Here is a 25,191-nt window from a genome sequence, read left to right on the forward strand (position 1 = left end):
TTATATTCAAACTGTGTAAATTTAACATGAATCTGTGGACATTGTGTTTTGTGTTACAAAAAGTACCCAAATCCTTTAAAGGCAGTGGACACTATTGGTAGTTACTCAAAATAATTATTAGCATAAAACCTTTCTTGGTAACGAGTACTGGGGAGAGGTTGATAGTATAATACATTCTGAGAAATGGCTCCCTCAGAAGTGACGTAGTTTTCGAGAAAGAAGTAATTTTCCACGAATTTGATTTTGAGACCTCAGATTTAGAATTTGATGTCTCGAAATCAAGCATCTGAAGCACACGTGTGACAAGGGTGTTTTTTTTTTCATAGTTATCTCGCAACTCTGACGACCAATCAAGCTAAAATTTTCACATGTTTGTTATGTTATGCCTATATTGAGATACACCAAGTGAGAAGACTGGTCTTTGGCAATTACCAATAGTGTCCACAGTCTTTAAGTCTTCAAGAATTTTAAAAATTATTGAAATGGTGTACTTTGATTTACTTCCCCTCCCCCCTCTCAGTGATGATCCCTTTGAGCTCCTAGCGAAGTCAATCAAACCTTCTAGATACAGCGATATGCCTGAAGCCACAACGACACCAGTCAGTACGGATACCACCGACGGACCACCTACACCCAAACTCAAAGACTCCAAAATAGGACAGTTCATCTTTGAGGTAAGGCCAAGATGCTAAGGAATGACTCAATAATGGTGATCCAGTTGAGGTCATCAATAAACTGGAAAACCCAAAGATTTTATTTTTATTTTAGCCTAATATACATGTATGCCTGGCAACAACAGTGTACAACTACAATCATGTAAAATAAGCCTAGTACATGCTAACAATGCACCTAAGAGCTTAATAAACCTCAACATTTTATATGGTAGCATTGTGGGTATCATGTCCCATGGCGTTTCGGCTGCCTCGCTCCGCACTTGCGTTGAGCCTTTGAAAATTTTCCTCTTTTTTTTTCAACAGGCAGTTGCATGCTTGAAGCAAACAACATCTTTACTAGAATGTGAATTGAACCTTTACCTCCGGATTAATGTGCCAATTTTTTTGTACACAAATTTACAAATACAAAAGGGGGTGCAACAGAGGGGCCTGTACAAAAATGCCCATAACATAGCTGCTGCAAGATTTGACCTGCAAGATTTGAGAATTTTCCTTAAGAATTCAGAACAAAGGAGCACCACGGAGCGTGAGCTTGTGGGACTGCCTTTGTTTGTTTTTTTATGAGTGTGTCGGTTTTTCGTTTTTAATCATCATGTAGTGTCGACTTTCTTTGCCTCCTCCTATGCACACTTACAGCAACCTTTCTGGCAAACATTGCATGCTTTATTTCATAAACATTATAGATACAAACGATCTAGGTCATAATTTAAATCAGGCCTTAAAGGCAGTGGACACTATTGGTAATTACTCAAAATAACTATTATCAAAAAACCTTTCTTGATTACGAGTGATGGGGAGAGGTTGATAGTATAAAACATTGTGAGAAACAGCTCCCTCTGATGAAGTGACATAGTTTTTGAGAAAGAAGTAATTTTCCACGAATTTAAATTTTGAGACCTCAGATTTAGAATTTGAGGTCTCAAAATCAAGCATCTGAAAGCACACAACTTCGTGTGACCGTGGTGCAACAGGGGTGTTTTTTTTCTCTTTCATTAATATCTCGCAACTTCGACAATCGATTGAGCTCAAGTTATTTTATGCATATGTTGAGACACACCAACTGTGAAGACTACTCTTTGACAATTACCAATAGTGTCCAGTGTCTTTAAGTGTTAACACACTGCAGTGATAAGTGATTGTGGCTGCTGTGTAGATTTATACGCACAATTAGCACTAACTACATGAAGATTGATGAATAGGAACGGGGAAAACCCATGCAATCGGGTACTGTATGGACTGAAAACCCAATCCACATGCAAGGCTCTGGGTCTGCAGTGGGATTCGAACCGGGGTCCACAGAGTTTTTTTTTTAAATTTGAATGAGAAATTACTTCTTCCTCAAAAACTACGTTCCTTCAGAGGGAGCCATTGCTCACAATGTTTTACACTGTCAATAGGTCTCCATTGCTCGTTACCAAGTTAGTTTTTATGCTAACAAATATTGTGAGTAAATGCCAACGGTGTCCAGTGCATTCAAAGTGTGCAGATGCACTGGGTTTACGTACATGCCTAATGATTGCCTTTTGGGTGTTTGTTTTTTCCTCCCCATGTACATGTAGGTGGAGGGCATGACGCCTATAACCCATTTTGCTGCTTCTAAGGTTGCTCAAACACCATTTCTCTTATCACCTTTACAGGCAAGCTTCTTTTCATAGATTTTCAATAAGGCATTTGTGTGTTAGATTTGAATATTGTCTGGTACAGTGCCACGTTTGATCACAAGTTACCACTTAAATTTGAATTCATCAGATTATAGAGTCAGTTGCTATATCATATGATTCGGGCAAGCTTTTGCGTAGTTGTGTATAAGACATGGTGAAAACCTATAGACAATATAGGGTGCGTTCGATTAGCTTCCCCAGGCTGACCCGATCTGCCCCCGGTACGCTTGAAGAGCTTTGACGATATTCCAGGGGCTCACTCAGGTCAGCCCCAACTGCCCTGCTTGTGGAACGGGTCACTTGGGGCTGGCCAGAGGTGCATGACGTCACCATGAGAGGGCGAGTGATCGTTCGATTAGCTCTTGTCAGGGGCTCACACGAATGAGCCCTGTGGGGTCAACACAGGGAAGCTAATCGAACGCACTCTCTAAATGAATGTGTATGGCACAATGGTATCAGAGTTTGCTTATCTGGAGGTTGCTACGCAAAAGCTTGCCCCGAACAATTTGACAAAGCTCCTGTCTCTATAGTCTGAGGAGTTCAAAAGTTAGGGATTCATTGTGACTAAGCGACTCATTATTCAGATCTAACTCGCAACTAGCCTACTAGTGAGGATGCATATATGATATTGTTTCAAAATGATTCTTTCCCTCTGTTAGCTACAGAGGTTTTTCAAATGTGTATTTCCTTTCCAACTCTAATAATTTGCATAAAAGCGAAAACTATTTGATTGGATTACTTGGTTTTACTAATGCTTAATCCATATACAGTACTTAATTTTATACTCTGCTAAAACTGTTAAACTTTGGCCCTTATGCTATTAAAAATTAATACTTCTTGCTTTGTTTTGAGAGAATGAAAACGAACATTCTAGAAGCAATGACTGCCATGGAGCATTAACATTATTTTAAAACTGACTTCTTTAACTTTACTTTGGCCACAACTTCCCCACAAAGGGTCTATTTCAGACCACATGGTGTGTTGTTTATAATACAAATAATAAATTGGGCCAATTTAATCAGAACCTGACATTGCACAGAATGAAAAGGGGGGCAGGTACATCATTTGGGGCAATTGCTTGTGTTAATGGATAGTTCCCTGTCTGCTTGTTTACGGGAAACTTGGGGTTACGAATTTGAGCTGCGTTAAGCGCTCTAAATATTCTACACAGCCAGGAGGTTCATTGACCAATCAAATTGAAGAAAGTTGATGAAACTCACACATGTCTTATAATCGAACTTACAAAAAACCATTGTTTGTAACATAGCCGACTTTACACTCAAATGTGAACTACATAAATGTATACACGTAGAATGGATTATAGTTAATTCTTTTTTTCTTTTTTTTCACACCATGCGAAGCTTCAAACACCACTTAGAGTGGATTCATTCATGACTGGCTCTTGCTGTGTGTTATTAGTAGATATTTTTCAATTAACTCATCAATCCTCTTCTACTTACATGTATGGTAGCAGACTTTACTCACTGATCTTTCAAAGTACGACAAAATGTTCTAATGAGTGCATTTAGGCTGGAACGCTGTTTAAAGCCAAATTTTGATGGACAGTAAACCACATCAAATCTAACTGCTTGCTTTTGAAAGACGGAGAAGCAAAAGCAAAAAGGGGAGAAAACACTTTTTCAGTCACTAATAGTTCCATACTTACAATTTGGACGTTCAAGAAAACCTCATGGTTTCACCGCTTATCCCGGAGCGGAAGTGGCTTTTCCGTGGGGTAGGCACATTTGCTGGGGAAGATGGATGTCAGTTCCAGCTAATGGTAAAGAGATCATACTGTGAAAAGGCAGACCTTCATTCCTGGGGGGGGGGGGACACCTTGGAGAATAGAGTAACATGAAAAAATTCTCCCGACTTGCATTCAAAAGTAACGTATTAAAATAAACATAAAGTTTGTTTCCTATTGAACAACCAAATTTCAGCTTCTTTCTAAAAACAAAAATTTGAAGATGGCAGGTTTATTTTGGTTGCATTTTATTTTCATATTACAATATAACATTGTCATCTTAGCATGCTTGCAATTTGTTTTGCTAAAGATGACGCTTTGATTTTGCAGGGCGGACAAAAGTATACTGTCGTACGGGAAGTCGATATTTCCCACGGCAGAAAATCTATTAAAGTGCGCTCACCGATACAGGTAAAACTTTTACTCTAACAACTTTGTTTTTATCCTTAATTGTTTTTCCCAATGTGTGTAAAGCACTGATTACTTTTCCAAGTCCTATGAAAATATCCTCTGAGGTATAAATCCAAAGGGGCTCAAACCGGAGATTTTAGAGCACCAAAGGCGCAAGATGCAGAACTCAGGCTGAAATGTGAAAACCCACTGGACGCCATTTCAGCAAGTAGTTCTTTTAATACAACAATAGATCAGTGCAGATGGACCATGACCATTCCTATCAAGGGAAAACAAAACATTCACTTGCTGAAATGGTGCCCATGCTTATTCCACGTTTACCAATAGATAAAGCTTCAGTTCCGCATCTTGCACAATCTTTGGTTCAATATTTGGTTCAATCTTTGGTTCAAACCCACAACCTTTGCCTTCTAGCCCAGATAGCTAACCACTAGACCACCAAGATTGCCAGGTAGCTAGAGGCAGTTGTTTTTCCAAGTACATTGTATACTGAATATAAAATGCTTTACACACATCAACTTCTGGGTAAAAACCAAATAGTTTTCTTCATCCTGATTCAAATTTAACTTCTCCTAAACTTTGCTTTCCTTTCGTAACAGTTTTGTAATCTCTATCGTAGCCTTACGTAGCCTATTGTACAATCTTGGAGATATATGTAACTGTTTGGTCATACACGTACTAACAAGAGAGACAATAGACCCATCCGTTAAGCTCCGCCCCATTGCGTATTGACCAATCACAACCCATTGCACAAACAAAAGTATGACACTATAAAGTCTGACATGCGTGTGCGTATGCTTGGCGCGTGCAGCAGATATATGCAGAATGGCATCAGTGTATTTGAAATTGTGTAAACCTAAAGATAAGATGGTTAGCTGCATACTTTGTTAAAAGAATGAACACAAACATTTATCTTTAATGCCACATGTGTCTACTCATTTGTCTAAACAAACCAAACAAATACTCCCATCTCTTTCTTTAGATTGTTAACAATTGTCCAGTGACAATGCAGTTGTACTACAAATCCCTAGACCTGCAGGCCCTGAGAGGTCCTGCCATACCCGGCCAGGGCCATGAGGAGTACGTCTCCATGGGTAGTGTAGCTCCTAAGGAGACGTTTGATGTCCCGGTGGTGGTCACGTACAACGCTGGAATCTACGCATGCCCGGCTGATCAAGGGTAAACTTTTATCAGCGTTATAAATTATTTGTATTGGTTTTAGGATTGGTGAGTTCATTTAACCTTGCTGGGTTTTGGCCGTGTGATAAAGGCCCGAGCCGAATACGAGGGTTTTTATTACACTGCCACGACCCTGCCAGTTTTAAATAAGGGAATCAATGTGTAGTGAAGAGGTTTTCAGCTAGTTGTTTAATCCCAACGAGGCCTGGTTCTTGATAATTTTACCGAAACTCTGTAAAACTTATCCGTTTCCGAGTGCTTGAGCTCTGTATGTTTCCACCTCCATGGTATGTTCAGTATACATGTTGTGGTACATGTACGATGTCCGTACGCGTGTGTTTTCCGGTTCCGTTCGTGCGCATGCGCGTATAGTCTTGGTGCATATTCGCTGGTTTTCCTTTCACACACAGCGCGGCCAAATCACCGACAGCGCCTGCATCGCACGTAACAAGAATCGTCTTGCATCAAGACTAGCGCAGACAACCGGTTATAAACACTGGTCATTATCAATGGTTTAAACACCCCCACATGACGCGCTCTCCACCAATAGGAATAGCGCAACTGTCTGAGGTATTTATGAATGGCAGTTTAAGAACTCATTGGAACCCTTTTATTCCCTTGATGAATTCACACTTTATTTCAATGAGACTTTGCAACTCTAGGTTGCAGCTGATTTATCGGCTGATATGTCCAATGGTTTATGTAGGTCTGAGCATGTGCACATATTGGAGAGCAGTAGCCTTACTTGGTGAGTCTCCTCCCGCCACAAATATTTTCTGTTGAAGTGGCTTTTGCTATTAATTGGAATTTTGTTTAATATTTTGTTTGCCATTTTCCTTTCTCACAGTTATAGCATCAGTGAAAAACCAATCAAGTGGCAGGAGCTCATGTCCCCAACCGAGCTTACTGTCAGATGCATGTCAAAACAGAAAGGAGAGCTGCCGTTCCACTTCAAGGTAATGGGAATATTATACAAAACGACATCCACTAAATACACACACTAATTATCCACACAACATCCACACTTCTTATTGTCTGATATCAACCAAAACAGAAAGGGTAGCTACCGTTCATTGTTTATGATTGATGTTATACAAAATGACAACAACTGTGTTTACCTGTTTCTGGAGATCAGGTTGGCTCAGTGGTTTCTTTTGCTGCCTTTCACCTCTGAGGACCTCGTTTCTAATCCCACCTCAGACCGGAGCCTTGCATGTGGATTGAGTTTTCAGTCGCTACCTGATTGTTTGGGTTTTTTCAATTTTGGGGTTTTCCTCCCTGATCTGAAACTGAACATTACTGCTTGTTTCGCGTTCATCCTGTTATATTGGCGCTAGTTTTGCTGTTGGATGTTTAAAGGAACGTTACAGAATTGGTAAGAAACAAAAACAGTGAAGATCACAGATTTACATAAAACTTCACAGTCTAATAATGATGATAGTTGAAAACATCCCTTGAAATATTTCTGTCTAAAATGTCATATCTGATGAGAAAAAAAATAATCAAACTTCGCGTTTGGAGTTTATCGCTCAGTGAGGGTTTTATTCATTTTTATTTTGGCATCGATGCAATGTAAAATTTGCAATCGGTTTTCCACTATTCTCTTGTGACCCAGATGGCCGATCGATCTCAAACTTCTACAGATTTGTCAGTTTATGTATATGGTGGATTACATACAGTGCTTACACTGCCAGCAACTGTTTGGTTCGCAAAAACCAATTCTGTAATGTTCCTTTAATCAAATAAAACATTAAAGGCACTGTGTTGTTTTAGTGCTGTCATTGAGGAGATTTTAGTGATGACGTTCTTTGATTGAATACTTCAGGTTATACGCAAGGAGCTTCAGCCAGCCAGTGGGCTCAAACCCTCGTCCGATGACGTGCCTTCCTACATTCTTGACCTCTTCCCTCCAATCACCATACACAACTACCTCCCATATGACGTTGTCTACTCTATGAAGGTAAGCGCATGTCAGATGTGGCAGCAGAACAGTGCCCTCTAGTGTTTGGTTGTGGTAGATCAATTCAATTGTAACCACAATAAAAAACATGCAGCTTTCTCTGACTGAGACAACAATCCTGGGCAAAAGATCTTGGGCCACGTGATAATAAACATACCCTCTCCTGCTCACCACCCGCTCAATGTTTTTGAACCCCACCAGGGCCCAATTTCATAGCTCTGCTTACCGCCGAATTCTGCGCTTACGATCACAAATCCCCGCTTACATTCAAGCCCTGAATTTCTGCGCTAGCCTTGTAAGCCTAGAATCCCTAGTAATGCGGAGTACGCACGCTCAGAAGCCAAAATTCGCCGCTAACCCGTGAAATACGCTTGCCGTAAGCGCATAATTCCCTGCTTTTGTAAGCGCCGATTATGTGCTTACGGTAAGCAGAGCCATGAAATTGGGCCCAGTAGTCCTCTGTGTTGTGTTTTACTGCACGTACAAGAACACAGTGCACTTCGTTAACAGAACGTTTGCTCCGGTGTACTTGGTATGGTCGGCTGCGGATTGTGCCACAGCACCTCTAATTAGCAGGTGCAATGAAAGTTGGTTGCAGAGGTAAAAAAAAATCCTAATACAGCAAACCTGACAATAAGGGCTTTAAAGGCAGTTGACACTATTGGTAATTGTCAAAGACCAGTCTTCTCACTTAGTGTATCTCATCATATGCATAAAATAACAAACCTTTAGCTTGATTGGTCGTCGGAGTTGCGAGATAACTATGAAAGAAAAAAACACCCTTGTCACACGAAGTTGTGTGCTTTCAGATGCTTGATTTCGAGACCTCAAATTCTAAACTTGAGGTCTCGAAATCAAATTCGTTGAAAATTACTTCTTTCTCGAAAACTACTCCGTTTCTCACAATGTTTTATACTACCGACCTCTCTCTATTACTCGATGCCAAGTAAGGTTTTATGCTAATAATTATTTTGAGTAATTACCAATAGTGTCCACTGCCTTTAAAATGCCCAAAGATGAAGTGCCAGACAAAAGCTTATTATTGTTGCTATTTTGTTTTTTCCTGTTTGTAATATGTTGATCTAGTTACAATTTGACCTGCAGTTCTTTCCCAAGTTGTAATGTATTCGCAAGTACATCACAATTAAATTATGGATTTTGTTACTTTTTATTAATGTAACTGATATCTGATTCTCAGGAGAACGGTCTGAAGTTTCTGTTGAAGGGTGACAAGATGCCCATCTATTCCACTGACCTCAGCGAAGCACAGAAGATGAAAATGCAGGTAAATGAAATGGAAATGACAGAAAAGACACTAGGCAGTTACCAACCGCTTATAACCTACCAAAATGACCAACGGTGTAAATGCAAAGAAGGAAGGGAAAAGAGAGAAGCAGAGCACAGGCAGAAGAAGCATGAAGAGAAACATTGAAAATTAGAAAATAAAATAGTCATTATTAGCTATCAAACACATGCATGCTCGTGGGTTCTGGAAACATACATGTATGGCGCCATTGCTTTCCATTCCAACATGTCCAACAAGGCCATTGTTTGGGGCTGCCAGAAGCTGTTTGGCCTGTAACTGCTGTATCGCCAGGGATCACACTCAAGTTTAGGATACAACCTGGAAAGCCACAGGAGAGGATCATCAAAATAAGAACGACAGCAACATTTGCTGCATCTTTTTTTTTTTTTTTTTTTTTTTTTTTATACACAGAAAATTACATTGCCGCTTGTGTCAATCCCATTTCTCATCCATTTGTTTCCAACTTGTACTTTCATCCAGGTCAAGAACTACCTAGCAGCCAACTGGGAGGGAAAACTCCTCGTCTCCAGGGAGATGAAAGCCCATGAATCCATCGCCATGGAGACCAAAGATGTTGAAGGGGATCAGAAGAAGTACCTGACCCTGTGGGCACACAGCACGACAGACGGCGGAACCTGGGACATCTTTCTGTATTCACCGTACTGGATTGTCAACAAATCAGAACTGCCTGTTGAGATCAGGGTATGGGACATTTACGTTTGAAGGGGATAATTTAGACATACTGAGAGTGGTGGAAATTATCAGTCAGTTATATTTAGAAGAGCATTTTCTCACAAAGGGGAACTTAGTTCTCATTCTTGCTAAGTGATCCGAGTTAAAGGCAGTGGACACTATTGGTAATTGTCAAAGACTAGTCTTCACAGTTGGTGAATCTAAACCGTTTATCGTTGTTGTTTTTTTGCGGATAGGCGTCTCGATCCAGGAAAGTGTACAACAATCATTCACTGAGTGAGCCAATCCTCTTCAGCTTCACCAACACCAAGAGGAAAAAGGTAAATACGTTTGCTCAGTTTCTCCCACATAGGGGTGGCACGGTTGGCTTGTGCGTAAAGCGCTCGCCTCTCACCAAGGTGACCTCGGTTCGATTCCCGACCAGGGAGCGCCCTTGCATGCCTGCTTCTCGAACACATTGTAGCCGCGTCATTCGCAATTCAGCTCTTAAGGATGATTAGCCCCCCAAATTATTATTATGTCCAGCTTCAAAATTCAGTTAAGCTGATGTTATAAATCAACCTAATTGAAGGTTAGTATGATTTGGTTTTACCCTACGCCATGTACGCTGATGCACTATGACTGAGCATCTCAACAGTGGCGCGGTCTCAGCGCAACAAAAATATGTCTCTAGGCGGACGCCCATAATCTAGTAGACCCACAGAATAATCTACTTTTCCATGGCGTGCCGAATTGCAGAAACATTTTACTCTTGCGCGATTGACTCTACGGAACCTCTCCTCTCAGTGGTATGCGCTATGTCAGTAATTTATTGGTATTGTGGGTTACTATTGTGGGTTAATGTAGTGTTATTAAGGAGAGAGAAATTCGTCTTTCCTTTATTCATGTTTCTTCTCTTTGCTTTCAGGCCAAGCTGAGAGTCTTTGATTCCGTGTGGTCGTCCTCATTCTCATTGGATACTGTAGGAAGCTCTGGAGTCGTCATATGCAAAGATGAAGACCACGATCGAACTTACCAGGTAAGCAGTAAGCTGTACATGTACTATCATCAAGGGAACTAAACCCAATACTAATTTGTGGCAGAGGGATTGCCCCCCTCCAAATGTTCCCATACATGTACATACTTTGGCAATTTAGTTTCCTCTTGTGCCTTTCCACAATGAAGAGTGATGTTGCTCGTGTTACGAAGCGGTTGAGTTCACCAGACCCATGCCTACATCCTTACGGACTGTGAAGGGGGTAACCTTCGCTCGTCCCCAGCACCTTGCTTTAACCAAAATCGCTGGGATGGGCAAACGTATCATGCACGCTCATTGGTTTGATAATGCGCAGTCCCATCATGCATCACACTCACACTGCACCATATTTCTATGCACTGCATGCATGACGTACTTCCTGAACAAGAATCTGTGCAAGCTGATTAGCCCATCCCAGCGGTCCTGGATAGACTGGCCGCTGGGGCTGAGCGAAGGGGTAACCCTGTTTCAGCCCTAGGAGTAGGTGGCAATGCGCCCCTGGTGGCAGTTGATCTGGGTCGTTAGCCCAAATCAGTTTATTTACCATTTGATCTCAATTCGTTTTTAGTTTTGGTTGGAGATCTCTTTGTCTAAGCTGACCCTGACCAAGATCATCACGTTGACGCCCTACTTCCTGATCAGGAATAAAACTGATCAAGTCCTGTCCTACATGGAGGAAGGAGTCAGGGCCGGTATCTGGGTTAACATCAAACAAGCCGAGGTAAGAAAAAAAAACTTGGTGTAGAGCCTTCATGTTTTTCTGTAAATACACTCAAATTTAAGTGAACAATGAGTGAGAGTAAGCAGATTATAAATAAGCAATTTCAAACAAAAGAGTTTTCAACAGAGAGACTTAAAACAGTTGTAAGAACTAGCCTGGCGAGTACGCACAGGAAGACTATTCCAAAGAAATGGTGCGGCGTAAGAGAATGATCTTGGAAGAAGCTCTTGTAGCTGTGGTTGGCAATGACTGTTAAGATGATTGTAAAGACTTGTACAGGTTATTATAAAGCAACTGCATCTATTTTCACAGTGCTCTGCACTTGCAACTCCCATTCAATGCTTTAGTTGTGTTGGAACACTATTGTTCAGCTATTCAGTTTTCTTTTCTTGGGTCCCGAATGAACTGCAGGTCTTGCCGTTTTGGCCCGGTAGCGAGACTATGAAGTTGATATGTAAGAAAGCTGAGACACCAGACCAACTATCATCTCGACATTTCAACATTGACAGCACTCACTCAACTGTGCTCAGAATGGAACGAGGGGTAAGTACTGTGTGTAGAGAGTTTTTTCCGATATACTGTACGCCATCTTTTTGGGCAACTTGGGTTTCGGCTTTGAGCTATTTAAAGCATCTAGTTTTCCGACACAGCCAAGTAGTTCACCAACAAATCATTCAAGGTCTTTGATAAAGCCCAATTTCGTACAGCTGCTTAAGCACAAATGGTAGCTAAGCACAACAAAATTATGCTTACCAGAATAAGGTTACCTTACCAGCCAAACTACACATGTACCATGTTACTTGTGAGCAGTAGCCTGCTCATTTCTGCTAAGCAAAACAAAGTTAATCATTATTTTCTGCTTCATCAGCTCTGCATGTTTTAGCCAAGGTTTGGGAGGGATAAAACAAACAAACCAGGGTCTAATTTCGTAAAGCCTTCAGGCACAAAACCTTGCTTAGCACATTGAACTCTTGCTTAGTAAAAAATAGGTTACCAGAACATTTAACACTGCTGTGACTGGTGCCCTGCTCCTTTCTTGCTTAGCAAAGGAATTTGCATAGCAGAATTCTTTGCTAAACAGCTTTATGATATTGTGCTAATGTACCATTCATCTTGTACTTGTCAGTCACATTACACCTGTTTTCCATATATTCCTGTTTTTAGACTGCTTTAACTGTTGAAGCCGAGGGTGGTGTGAGGGGACCCACCACAGTGACCTTCATGCCTTACTCCATGGGTCATGCTCCAGTCAGACTAGACAATCTATGTGACGACATCAATCTACGATTCAATCAAAAGTAAGTCGAAACACAGGTGGATGTAATCACCAAAAAAGAGTGTGAATTCCAGTCCCCGTTGTCCCTCTTTGTTGTGGGACAAACCGAATGCAGGCCTGTACGTTTCGTTTTTGAAAGGCTAAGGGCACCATGGGATTTTCTCTCTGGTTAAGGGCACCCTATGAGGAAATTTAATTAGTATTGGAGCATTTCAATGGCACCAAGGCAACGACCATGGGCATGGAGGCAATCACCTTAGTTGCCTTCGTGAATCCCTTGACATTCTTTTAAAAAACAGGTTATATTATCTGACTTCAGTTTGTGCGTCTGTAAACTATTTACCTGTATAGTGAACACATTAAGGTATCTTCTGGGGATTTACTTCTCCTAACCCCTGTGTAAAAGTAGAAACCTGCAAGAGTCGAGAGTGTTGAAATGGCCCAGTGAACAGGGGTAATGATGTTGCAGCGCTTTGAGAAGCCCTTCGGGTATGAAAAGTGCCGTATAAAAACCGACTACTATTATTTTTATTATTGTGCAGGATTAACCCCTTAGCACTAATTATTAATATTTTGTGTAGCCATGCAGCAAAGAACATTTTAATAATTCTACACCAAGTACTATTGTTTCTTTGTGATAATTATTGTTATTACTTGTTTACTTTTTCTCATCAGGAACATCGGCGGTAGACTACTCCTGCAACCTCACAAGACGATGCTGTTGACCTGGGATGACCCCACAGCAGAAAGAATCTTCCTGTGGAATCTCTACAATAGAAACAAGAAGTCGTTTGAGTGTGTCATTGATAGGGTAAGGAAGGAATGAGTTCTCTCTCCCCAGACTAGTTAACCAAACTTTCTGCTAGTCTGCTCACCTTTGCATTGCTAGAGGTGAGGTTTGTGGTTAGTGGGCCCTATTAGTAAATCCTTTTTGAATGGTTTTAATTCTAGAGTTAAGCGATGGTTCACAACTCAATGTTTCGATCAGTATAAAATGATCATCTTCTTCAGGAGTCACAGGGTGTTACAGCAAACTTCACCTGACTACTGTATACTGCCACCTTGCACAGTTTCAAATCCTACTGCTTAGACTAGAAAAAAGTTGGTTGATGTTTTAGTTGATTGTTGATTTCAGGATGGATGGGGCAAAGTTACAGTCAGTGTGGATAGTACTAGACTAGTGATACTGGTTAATATTTAGTTGATTGTTGATTTCAGGATGGATGGGGCAAAGTTACAATTAGTGTGGATAGTATCAAGCGTAGCATGATGCCAGGAGATGGTCTGTACGTAGAAGGTGATGATGCCAGCGTCTACAGCTCAGATGAAGGTAAATAACTGTCCTCTTCATCTTCTCACTCGTCAAGCTGAACTTAGGCTGGCAGCTTTTCAAATTGTTTCTCTTTTTTTCTTTTTCTTTTTTTTCTTCTTTTTTTGTGGGGGGGGGGGGGGAGAGAGATAGAATTTCTTGCTTTTGCAAGCACCGATTTCATGCTTTCTGTAAGCAGACCCATGAAATTGGGCCCGATGTGATTATGTGAGGTAACGATTTACCAGCATCATTTCATGATTTGGATTTTACAGAAGATGCAGTGGACAGCATCATGGAGCATCCATTGATGCACAAGAAGGAGAAGACAACCATCTTCTGGGTGTCTTACATGGACGGTCTACAGAGGGTCCTTATGTTCACCCAGAGTCCAAGGATAGCTAGAGCTGCATCTCAGGTACAGACAGACAGACAGACAAAATGTAGACTGATTTATGTACAAATAGAACACTAAAGCAGGAGACCATGCCTTCTCCGATGCAGGCTCGGCCCTGTTGAATTTACTTTGTGATAGCTGCAGAAAAGCAAACTCACTTGAATCACTCAATCAATTGCTGAAGACCCACTTGTTTCAATAACAGTGATTTTTATCTTGAGTCGTCTTTGATTTAGATTTTTGACCCACGTTTGATACATAATAGCGCTTTGCATCCACTGACTTTATAAATGTTGGCTTATTATTTATTATCAAGTATTTCATCTGGTCTCTTCAAAATAAGGCTCTGCTCACTGAGTTACTCCATATCCACCAATCTGCCTATACAATCTGCGTTAATCATTCCGGACTACCCTGGATTTTCTGTCGACCGTTCTTTCTCATGCACTGCTCCTATACTCTGAAACTCATTACCTGATGTTACTATTCTTTATTAAGCAGGGTTTCATAAAATGACTTGTTTTTATCCTGTACTTATGTGATGTTTACCCCCTCAGGCTAACATCTCAGAGCTCGCCAGCCTAGAGCTCTTCGTCTCCCTGGAGGGTGTGGGTCTCTCTCTAATCAACACCCAGTACGAGGAGGTAGCGTACGTCAGTCTGTACTGCCGTCCGGCCAAGTGGGAGGTGGAGACCAAGCCAGACAGGTGGAAATCTCTCAACATGGAGCTCTCCTCTATCTTAGAAGATAAACACAGGATCGGACAGAGTATAGTCACCATCGAGGAGTCTGTTGAGGTAAGCCCTTTCCAAACACCTCTCTTAATATTTATGCCTAATAATAGTAACAATATGCATTTATATAGCGCTTAATACCAGGTTTCTACGCGCTGCAACAAGAAGTGTACGATAACAAAGAAACAACAATTTAAAGTGGAATGAAATAGCAGAAACTGAACAAATTAGATGAATTTAAATAAGTGTGTTTTGAGAGCATGAGTTACTACGTCACAATTATAACCCAAATTGAGGCTATAGGCGCAGCCACTGCAAGTGGTGGCGGACTTGTGCATCTAGCCTCATTTTGGGCAAGAATTATGACGTCATGCATGAATATTAAGAGAGGCGTATTCTTGATGAACAATGACGTCTCATGGCCTAGCGATTAAGAGCACCGGATTCAAACTCTGGTGTTTCTGATTGGCACTGTGTGGGTTCGAGTCCCAGTCGTAACACTTGTGTCCTTAAGCAAGACACTTAACCATGATACTTTGTCCTTCGAATGGGGCATTAAGCTGTTGGTCTTGTGAGTTGTGTAAAGCACGAAAAAAATGAACCCAGTGCACTTATTGAAAAGAGAAGGGGTTTGCCTCGTTGTTCCTGGTTTGATTGGCGGCATATTGCGCCACAGCACCTTGGAAACCCTTACATGGTGCTGTGTGAAAGAAGTAGTTCTTATAATTCAAACATAGTTCCACTAAGCGCCTAGAGCGTCACTGAATGACAGATATCAGCATTATGTTGTATTGGCGTTCAAAGCGGGCGAAAGGAGTCCTGCACGGAAGAATGAACACGAAGTACTTTCAGCTTTGGGTGCAGGATTCAGACTGGATTCAGGATTCATACGTTGTATATAACCGTTTAAGAAGCCACTACTATTACTTTTACTTTATAGTATTTTAACCCTTGATTTATGCATTGATTTACTTGTTATTGCATTGATTTGTTTGTTGTTTGTTTACTAATCCAGGCTGATTTAGTCAACAAGACCATCAGTAAGCCAGTAGAGGGACGTCTACGCCGTCTGTTCAACCCAGCCCTATGGGTTCATTACAGGCAGTCCGATCATCACACAGGTCTTCATGTCAAAGTCCAGAAAGTACAAGTAAGTGTTTTTTTTATGGAATCCTGGCCTGATATGTTAAGTCAGCCAAGTAACTGTCTCATTCTTAAAGGGACACATTGCCTTGGATCGGTCGAGTTGGTCTTTGAAAAGCGTTTGTAACCGTTTGTTGTAAAATGCATTGGGTAGAAAGATGTTGTAAAAGTAGAATACAATGATTTACATAAACATGCCTCGAAATTGCGCGGTTTTCCTTTTACCTCATCCACTAACACGGTCGGCCATTTATGGGAGTCAAATTTTTTACTCCCGTAAATTGCCGACCGTGTTTAGTTCGCTAAGTAAAAGGAAAAACCACGCAATTTCGAGGCAAATATGTGTGGATCATTGTATTCTACTTTAAAAACATCTTTCTAACCATATTCATTTTATAGCAAACGGTTACAAACGCTTTTCAAAGACCAACTCGTCCGATCCAAGGCAACATGTCCCTTTAATAGAGCCAATGCCATTTAAACCTCTTCTTACCAAATTTTGGTACCCACATTTGTTTGACCGCTCAAATGTGAAGCACATATTCCCCTGCAACAGAAAGCTGGTGTTCATTTAGAGCATTATGCCCTTGACTGACAGTTTCTGTGGTTGGTGGGATCAGTCTGTTATTGTGATACTACTAGTTCTTTTAAAGCACATTTTACAAAACTTATCAATATGCTTTACATTAGTGCCCGCCTTGTCATTGTGCCAATAGCACTCCTGTAATCCTTCTCAGCTTCCTTGGGAGTATACAGCCCTGGGCTGCCATGGTGCTCCAAATACTTTTTCAACCACAATATCAACCTCGCAGTTACCTATTTATACCCCTAGGTAAAGAGGATCAACAATAGTAAAGCATCTTGCTCAAAGACACATGTTTTAAAAACCCACACCCCGATGACTTAACCACTAGAACTTGAATTTGATGCTCTAAACCACTCAGCAACCAGTGTCTGAATTTTTGTCAAATCTCTGAAAGTCATGTCAAATTTTTTGTTTTTCATGCATAGATTGACAACCAGCTGTTTGATGCGTACTTCCCGACCGTTCTAAACGTTCTTCCCATCCCAAAAGATATTCTCAAGAAGACTGGGCCTCGACCATTCATTGAGATGTCATTCCTTCGACGTCAGGTACCAGAGAATGATGTTGACACTGTCAAGTGAGTAGTTTCAAAGGGGATGAGAAGACCAGTGCAGTTCTCTTTCAGAACTTGTCGAGCTATTTATTCTACGATCGCGGGTTGATTTCGGAATTCTGGAGACTTCTCAGTTCTTAAAAGAATTGTCCTGCTTTTTAACTGCTACCTGGGCGGAAGGTAGGAAATCGGCCCGGACGACTAATACTTTTGCTTTAGTGGATTGAGAGGACTTTTTTGTTAACTTCACCAACGCGGAGTGAGTTCTTAATGGGAGACTTTGGGACGCTAGGTGGCAGCAGACTTACCAGGTAAATTTCCATTGTTTCGTAGTTCTGAGCGCGCGTATATTACCAAGAACAATGGATTTTACCTGGTAAGTCTGCTGCCACCAAGCGTCCCAAAAGTCTCCCGTTGGTCTCAACATTTCGACTAGCTTACTTTCTGTATGCTGCTATTACTATCATCAGAAATAACACTTTCTTTATCATGTTTTGTGCAGATATTTCAAGGTGCTCGTTCAAGAGGCAAGTGTGAAGATCGACAATGGATTCTTGCTGTCAGTTCTGGATATCGTGACTGGAGTACAAGAGGAAGTGGATGAGGTAACAATAACATCTATTGTTGTTCACATAACACATTGTTGCTCTTGTTATCATTTCAAACATTCCCATTTGATTACTTGTATAACAAGCAAAGGTACTAGCATTTCTTCACAGAGTTAGTGAATTGCAACATAAACCATCAACAAAACTTTGCGGCTAGAATTTCCATTAGGACACACAGGGTGGCATGGTTGGCGTGTGCGTAAAGCGCACGCCTCTCACCAAGGTGACCCCGGTTCGATTTTCCGGTCGGGGCCACATGTGAGTTGTGTTGTGCGTTTGTTCTCTGCCACGAGGGTTTTCCAGACCATCCGGTTTTCCTCCCTCGGGAAAAAATCAAACACTTTCGATCTTGGCTGTGCTCCGTGGTCATAATGGGTTGATGTGGCTGGGAACCCCAAGGCGCCCTTGCATGCCTGCTTCTCGAACACGTTGTAGCCGCGTCCTTCGCAACTCAGCTCTTAGCTGCGAGGATGACTAGCCCCCCAAATTATTATATTATTACAAGCTTGTATATATGCCTGCAACCGTGGACCTCCTATTGTCCCTCTTTTGTTTAGACCCTACTATTTTTGAAACAGCTCACATTGGTTTTGTACACCTTTTCCAACTGTGGACCTTTCCCGAACCACGGACCCTATTGTCCTCAATTGTTACCTCGGTTTGAATGTGTATACCTACTCACGTAGACACCTGAATCCATAATAATGGAATCAATGTGTGGTGAAGAGGTTTTCAACTAGTGGTTTAAACCCCCGCCGGGGCCTACACTTGATAATTTTACCGAGACAAAGTCGAGGTAAATTAACAAGAACCAGGCCTGGGCGGGTTTAAACCACTAGTTGAAAACCGATTCAACACACTTTGATTCCCATTCATAAAAACCCTTTCGGTCAAAAAACACCAAAACTTTTTGGTCAAAAGGTAAAATAAATGAACTAATTATAGTTAAATGATTTCTTTTAACACATCACCCCTCCAGCTATGAAATGGTAAGGCCCTCGGGTAAACAACTCCTTATAAGGAGATGCTGTGCGCGTCGCTTGTATCGCGTGATGTTGCACAACTGTTTCAGCTGTTGCTCTCGACCAATAGGAATGAAGAAACTGTCTTATAAGCACAGATGCGAGGTCGCGTGCCATGCCCATGTTTCAACACTTTTTACTGGTGTTATATCATCCGTTCAAACAACCCCTCGTGATGCCCTCTTGACCAATCAGAATGGATAAACTGTCTTAGGTATTGATGAATATCTGTTCAAAGTGGTTTGCACAGGTCATGCTGGTTAATAGTATATGCATTTTAATAGAGTCGAAAGTTCTGGGGTTGGGGAATATTAGAGAGTAACTCCTTATAGACGGACCCCTTGAAGACGAGTATCAGGAAAGTATCTTCGCAAAATGAGCGTCTAACATTTTCACTACTTAGGGGGACCAATTTCTGTACGTTTTGACTTCCATAATGGGGGACAGGGTAAGCAAAATTGTAAGTGCACTGCGCGCACCGTGCAAGGAGTCAACACAAATAACGAACACCTATAATTAAGCCACACAGAAACTGCTTATCGTCTATACGGGTTTCATTGTTCACCTTTTATTTTTAGCAACTACTATAACTACCGAACTCTTGTTAAAGGTAACAGCTTTTCAATGTTGAGACTAGTTCCGTCGACTAAATTGACCAACATAGGGCTCATTGCTTTTCTTTTTCGTTATAATTCATACTGAAAGTTATTGTGGCATTGTGTTTTGTAACCCTTTCACTGTTTTGTTGTTTTATTGGTAACTGTTACATGTAATGTATGTAGATATTACAATGTATCATGGGGATAATTAGGTTTGATAAAGCTTCTGAAATACACTCACAACGGTTTCTGAACATAAATGACAACTTCAGTAGATTCAAGAGTCACCAACAAGTTTCCATTCAAACTCAGTGAACCAGAGAATTGAAATTACATTTCCCTCAAAGTATATTGGACTCAAATGTCCCCAGTGGTTATTCTAAAAGTAAGCGAGTTCGTCGTCGTAACTCATTCCATCCTTAGCGCTAACGAATCTAACTGCTCCACCGAATGACTTGTAAAGACGAAGGTGGATGTATGTGTCACCATCTCGAACCTGCCACAAAAAAAACAAAGAAATGCGGTTATCAAAACATAATTGAAACCTTTTTTTGTAGTATCTTAAAACAATAGTAGGTTTTCCCAGCCAATTTCAACAAAGATCAATATGCAGTTTTAAACACCTGACTCATTTCATTTTTGTTGGAAAATGATCGCTCTATCGCATTAGAACTCACCAGTCAAAATGACTAAGATTTCATTTCCATAAGGTCTGAAGACTCATTTAATTTCGTAAAAGTCAGCTGCAGGAGCTGGTCAACCATTCAATTTCATCAAGTGAAAACTATGAAATTGACATTCAACTAGAGAATGGTCAAAGCGTAGTATTGAACGTCTATAAATGAAACAGAATGACTAATAATAATAATAATAATAATAATAAGACTTGTAATGCGCAGGTATCCTCCCTGCTGGGTGTTCAAGGCACAGTAAAAACCAACAACAAACAAAACAAAACAAAAACAAAACAAAGAAAAACAGACACAACAAAACTTAGTCCTATGACTGAAATGTATCTACATGAGACAAATTAATGTGTGCACATAAAACAATGGAGGGCAATGCTTAGCTGCAATACTTCTAACCAAATAAGTTTTTATGGTCCTAAATGTTTGACCAAAGGAATACCCTCCCTAGAGCGATCTGTCAAAGGCATTGGACATGTGTGATTGTGTAATTGTATCCTCACCTGGTGTATCCATACATGTACAAAAAAATGAAAAAAATAACAAATCTGTGAATGTATGGGGTCAATTGGTCATCGAAGTTGCAAGAGAATGATGAAAGAAGAAACACCCTTGTACAAGTTTGTGTGCCGTATAAAACGCTGCAAGCCTGAGAGCTTTTAATATTGGAGTGAGAACGTACCTCTTTCTCAAAAACTACATTACTTCAGAGGGAGCCGTTCCTCATAATGTACTATACTATCAACAGCTGTCTATTGCTCATTTCCAAGTAAGGCTTTATACTAACAATTATTTTGAGTAATTTTCAATAGTGTCCAGTGCCTTTAAAGACACTGGACACTATTGGTAATTGTCAAAGACCAGTCTTCTCACTTGGTGTATCTCAGCATATATGCATAAAATAAAAAACCTGTACAATTTTAGCTCAATTGGTCGTCGAAGTTGCGAGATAATAACGAAAGAAAAAAGCACCCTTGTCACACGAAGTTGTGTGCTTTTAGATAGTTGATTTCAAGACCTCAAGTTCTAAACTTGAGGGCTCAAAATCAAATTTGTGGAAAATTACTTCTTTCTCGACAACTATGTCACTTCAGAGGGAGCCGTTTCTCACAATGTTTTTTACTGTCAACCTCTCCCCATTACTCGTCACCAAGTACTTGGTTTTATGCTAATAATTATTTTAGTAATTTTGAATAATTACCATGAGTGTCCACTGCCTTTAAAGCCATTGGACACTTTCGGTATTGTCGAAGGCCCACACTTTGTGTATCACAACTTATATATAAAATAACAAACCTGTGAAAATTTAGGCTCAATTTGTCATCGGAGTTGGGAGAAAATAACGGGAAACCCACCCTTGTTTCTGCATGTTTCGCCTTGTCATGACATATGTTTTAGAATAAATCTGTAATTCTCGATATCGAGAATTGATATTGTTTTAATGTTTTCTCAAAAAGTAAAGCATTTCATGGACTAATATTTCAAGAGAAGTCTTTCACCATTACCTTCTGTAAACTCCTGTAAGTTATTTGTTAATCTGTGAACTTAAAAAAAAATTCCATTCCGAAAGTGTCCAATGGCTTTAAAATGGCAGTGACCCCCTCTGCGATGTCTTATAAATACCTTGATGAAATAGTTGATTCCGTTGACCAGCTGTGTTCTGTAGATCAGTGCTTTGTACCCTTGGAGTACCCTGTTGACATCACTCTCCACGTCAGGTCTCACCTAAAAAAGAAGGACAGACTTTTGTTTTGAGCCTATCTTAAATCATGCTTATTATTGAGGGAATAAAAGGGTAGCGATGAGTTCTTCAACATACGTTTAAAGCCGGCAGGGTCGGCGGCCATGTGATAAATGCTCGAGCCGAAGGCGATGGCCTTTATCGCACGGCAACGACCCTGCAAGGTTTTAATCGGACGTTGAAGAACAAGTCACTACTCTTTTATTCCCATTCATAAATGCCCTTTTGTTAAAAAATGTAAACAAATACAGTTATACACACTTTAACATGTGAAAATTCGAGGTTTGAAATTCTTTTTCCCGAAACTTTGTGAAGAATCTTTTTGAGGCGCGTGGGTTGTGTGTACGCCCGCGCGCTTAGATTACGCGCTGATAGGTATGATTTGCGCGTTCCGCGTGATAATCTTGCGCGCCCGACACGTGGAAGCAGCTCAGTGTGCATAAACAGAGCTCCAGTGTGCATTAACAAAAGGGTTATGCACACCCACCTGACGCGCTCTCCACCAATAGGAGTAGAGAAACTGTCTGGGGTATTTATGAATATAATATTAATAATAACAATAATAATAATAGCGCATTTCAAAATAATGTCTCAAGTTTCAGCTTCATTAGTCATCAAGTTTTTGAGAAAAAAAAGTGTAAATCACAGAGCAATGTTTCAGTAGAGTCGCGTAAATCCACTCAAAAAATGATTTTCATCTAACCGAGACCAACAATTGTTTTCTTGAAATTGTTTTACTCATTTCTCAAAAACTACAACACTTCAGCTGGTAATATTTTAAGGGAAGCTTTTTACCATCATTATTTTTTAAACCTTGTAAGTTTAATGTGAAACTGTGGACGATTGTGTTTTGTGTCGCACAAGCAGTCCCAAACTACCTGGCACTTGGCCAGCGAACCTTGCTGCTTCGTAGTTCCAACTACCAGGCTAACATATCTTGGTTTTTTTTTTTTCCTTATAAATCATCCATTCATTTTTTTATAAAAAAAAAAAAAAATGGCAGCACAAAGCTGAATTTCTAGCTATCTACCTATATGCTGGTCCTCGTCAACGCACTTCAGCATTAAAAGGTAAAAATAAAATACGTCCTAGAAATACATTTTATAAAAGATGACCACATATAAAGGAATTCAAATTTGATAAAACATTGAGAGGAACTAATAATGCAATGAAACACTGGGATGAGTTTTCATGTAATATTTACCATGTCAATGTATCTCTGGATCTTCGGAGTGGCTGTCATGGGGTCAGTCAAACCTCCTGCTTCTCCTCCATAGATCTCTGGAAAGCCAGGACAAATGGACAAATTATATAATGAGTACAAGGCTACCATCCAAGAAAATGGAGTTCTTGCGCTAGACACCTTTGGTAATTGGTCAAAGACTAGTATTACCACTTGGTGTATCCCAACATATGAATGAAATAAAGAATTTGTCCAAAATTTGTGCTCATTGATCATCAAAATTGCAAGAAAATCACTGACAGAATTGGTGAGCAATACATCCTGAAAATAAAAACTTTCCTATATGATAATTTAAAGGCTAGATGGAAGACTCTGCTAGGGTCGAATCGTCAGGTCTTGAAACTATTTTTTGCATTTATACCATGGGTCCTTTTGGTTTGTAAATTGTTTGCAACAGCTCATTCTATTCTATACGCAGCTTTTTATCACTAAGTATCACTAACTGGAAACCAATAAAAAGCAACTTTTGCAGAAATAAAAGTTAAATTTCAACTGGATATTTTTTACCTTGTACGGAGACAGCCAAAAACAAGGCTCCAATGAGGAGGAACACGGATGATACTCGGCCGGCCATTTTTACTATTTGTCAGGCAAGGTGCTGCGATTGAGTTCAGTAGTCGAAATTCAGCTTCGGTCAAATCGGAATGAATTTTCAACAGGGTTTGATGAGAATTTATAGTTTTTTTAATGAGACGCCAGCTGTTAGCTTATCACAAGTTGACTGGGTTGAATAAATACAAGCTCTTGGTAGGTCTGTCAATCTAACTAGATTGATGATAGTAGGCCAGCCAAAGTGTGAAATTACACTTTGGACGGCATAGTTTGTTAATGGCTGGCATCCATGCTAGATGTATGGATCATGGGCTCGGGAAGACGATTAGGGTGGATGCCCAGCTTGATTTTGAATTTTAAGGTCATTTTGGGGTAAAAAGGTAAAAAAAGGTCAAAAATCAATATTTTCAAAATTTGTGTCAAATTTATTCACATTTGATAGATTTATCCATAAAATGTATTTTAAACTTTATGTTGATACTACAAACCTATGTAATTAACGTATAAACTTTGACCTTGTGCACAAATGTATAGCAAAACGAAGTGTAAAAGTGTGATTATCTTGAAAAGGGTACATTTTGAGTACACCAATTGTTTTTGCACTCCCCATCCTCATTGGTGCATATATTGGTTTCAAACAACTTTTTTTGAAAGGTAAATATACCCAGGCAGTTTTTGAGAAAAATAATTAATTCAAATACCACCTTCATGTGGGGGTCTTACCGACTCATTTTAAGGTCAAAATTTCAAATAAGGCAAAAATTTTGCATTTTTTTAAATTTTCACAAAATTTGACCCCAAGTGATAGATCTATCAATAACATGTATTTTTACGTTCATGTTGATATGACAAACGTATGTAATTAACGGATAAACTTTGACCTTGTACACAAACGTATACAAAAGCAAAACGTAAAAGTGTGATTATCTTGAAAAGTGTACATTTTTAGTATACCAGCATTTTTTGGCACTCCCCAGCTCATTGGTGCATATATATGTTTCAAACAAATTTTTTGGGAAAGGTTAATGTACCCAGGCAGTTTAAAAAAAAAAAAAAAATCAAATACCACCTTCGTGTAAGGTCATTTTGAGGTCAAAAAGTGCCAAAAATGTCAAAATTTAATTTTTTTGACTTTCTGCGCCTAATTTTACCCCAGGCGGCAGATCTATCCATTTAATATAGTTTCATGCCAAGTCTGTGAAATTATGAGGTAATCTTTTGTCTTGTACACAAACGTGTAGGAAAATTTAATCTTAAATTGCAATTTTCTCAAAAAGTGCGTATCTTGAGCACAATACGGTGTTTTGCACTTCCTATCCCAGCAATGCATATAATTGTTTGAAAACAACTTTTTTTTTGAAAGGTCAGTATACCAAGG

General features: G+C 40.1%; 2 protein-coding genes across 3 annotated transcripts in view; one reads left to right on the plus strand and one right to left on the minus strand.

Moving 5' to 3' along the window:
* The window catches only part of LOC117296312 (vacuolar protein sorting-associated protein 13A-like), a 108,315-nt gene that overhangs the window by 66,298 nt on the left and 16,826 nt on the right, over positions 1-25,191 (plus strand). Inside the window, exons 49-68 of one of the 2 annotated variants that reach the window (XM_033779160.1) lie at positions 521-674; positions 2,234-2,311; positions 4,410-4,490; positions 5,473-5,669; positions 6,517-6,625; positions 7,495-7,629; positions 8,828-8,914; positions 9,416-9,637; positions 9,865-9,948; positions 10,536-10,646; positions 11,212-11,364; positions 11,776-11,907; positions 12,529-12,662; positions 13,316-13,451; positions 13,859-13,970; positions 14,225-14,367; positions 14,904-15,143; positions 16,096-16,230; positions 17,235-17,386; positions 17,865-17,967. In XM_033779160.1, coding sequence (XP_033635051.1) covers positions 521-674; positions 2,234-2,311; positions 4,410-4,490; positions 5,473-5,669; positions 6,517-6,625; positions 7,495-7,629; positions 8,828-8,914; positions 9,416-9,637; positions 9,865-9,948; positions 10,536-10,646; positions 11,212-11,364; positions 11,776-11,907; positions 12,529-12,662; positions 13,316-13,451; positions 13,859-13,970; positions 14,225-14,367; positions 14,904-15,143; positions 16,096-16,230; positions 17,235-17,386; positions 17,865-17,967 — 2,698 coding nt within the window. The remainder of the gene's footprint in view (positions 1-520; positions 675-2,233; positions 2,312-4,409; positions 4,491-5,472; positions 5,670-6,516; positions 6,626-7,494; positions 7,630-8,827; positions 8,915-9,415; positions 9,638-9,864; positions 9,949-10,535; positions 10,647-11,211; positions 11,365-11,775; positions 11,908-12,528; positions 12,663-13,315; positions 13,452-13,858; positions 13,971-14,224; positions 14,368-14,903; positions 15,144-16,095; positions 16,231-17,234; positions 17,387-17,864; positions 17,968-25,191) is intronic. The other variant, XM_033779161.1, reaches the window with a different exon arrangement.
* On the minus strand, positions 19,532-23,985 carry LOC117296313 (cystatin-A2-like). The gene is made up of 4 exons (XM_033779162.1): positions 23,769-23,985; positions 23,223-23,299; positions 21,901-22,002; positions 19,532-20,087 (listed from the first exon to the last, which is right to left on the minus strand). The coding sequence occupies exons 1-4, from the start codon at positions 23,833-23,835 to the stop codon at positions 19,971-19,973; spliced, it is 363 nt and encodes a 120-aa protein (XP_033635053.1). The 5' UTR covers positions 23,836-23,985; the 3' UTR covers positions 19,532-19,970.

Source organism: Asterias rubens, chromosome 11, assembly GCF_902459465.1.
Source record: "Asterias rubens chromosome 11, eAstRub1.3, whole genome shotgun sequence".
Taxonomy (NCBI): domain Eukaryota; kingdom Metazoa; phylum Echinodermata; class Asteroidea; order Forcipulatida; family Asteriidae; genus Asterias; species Asterias rubens.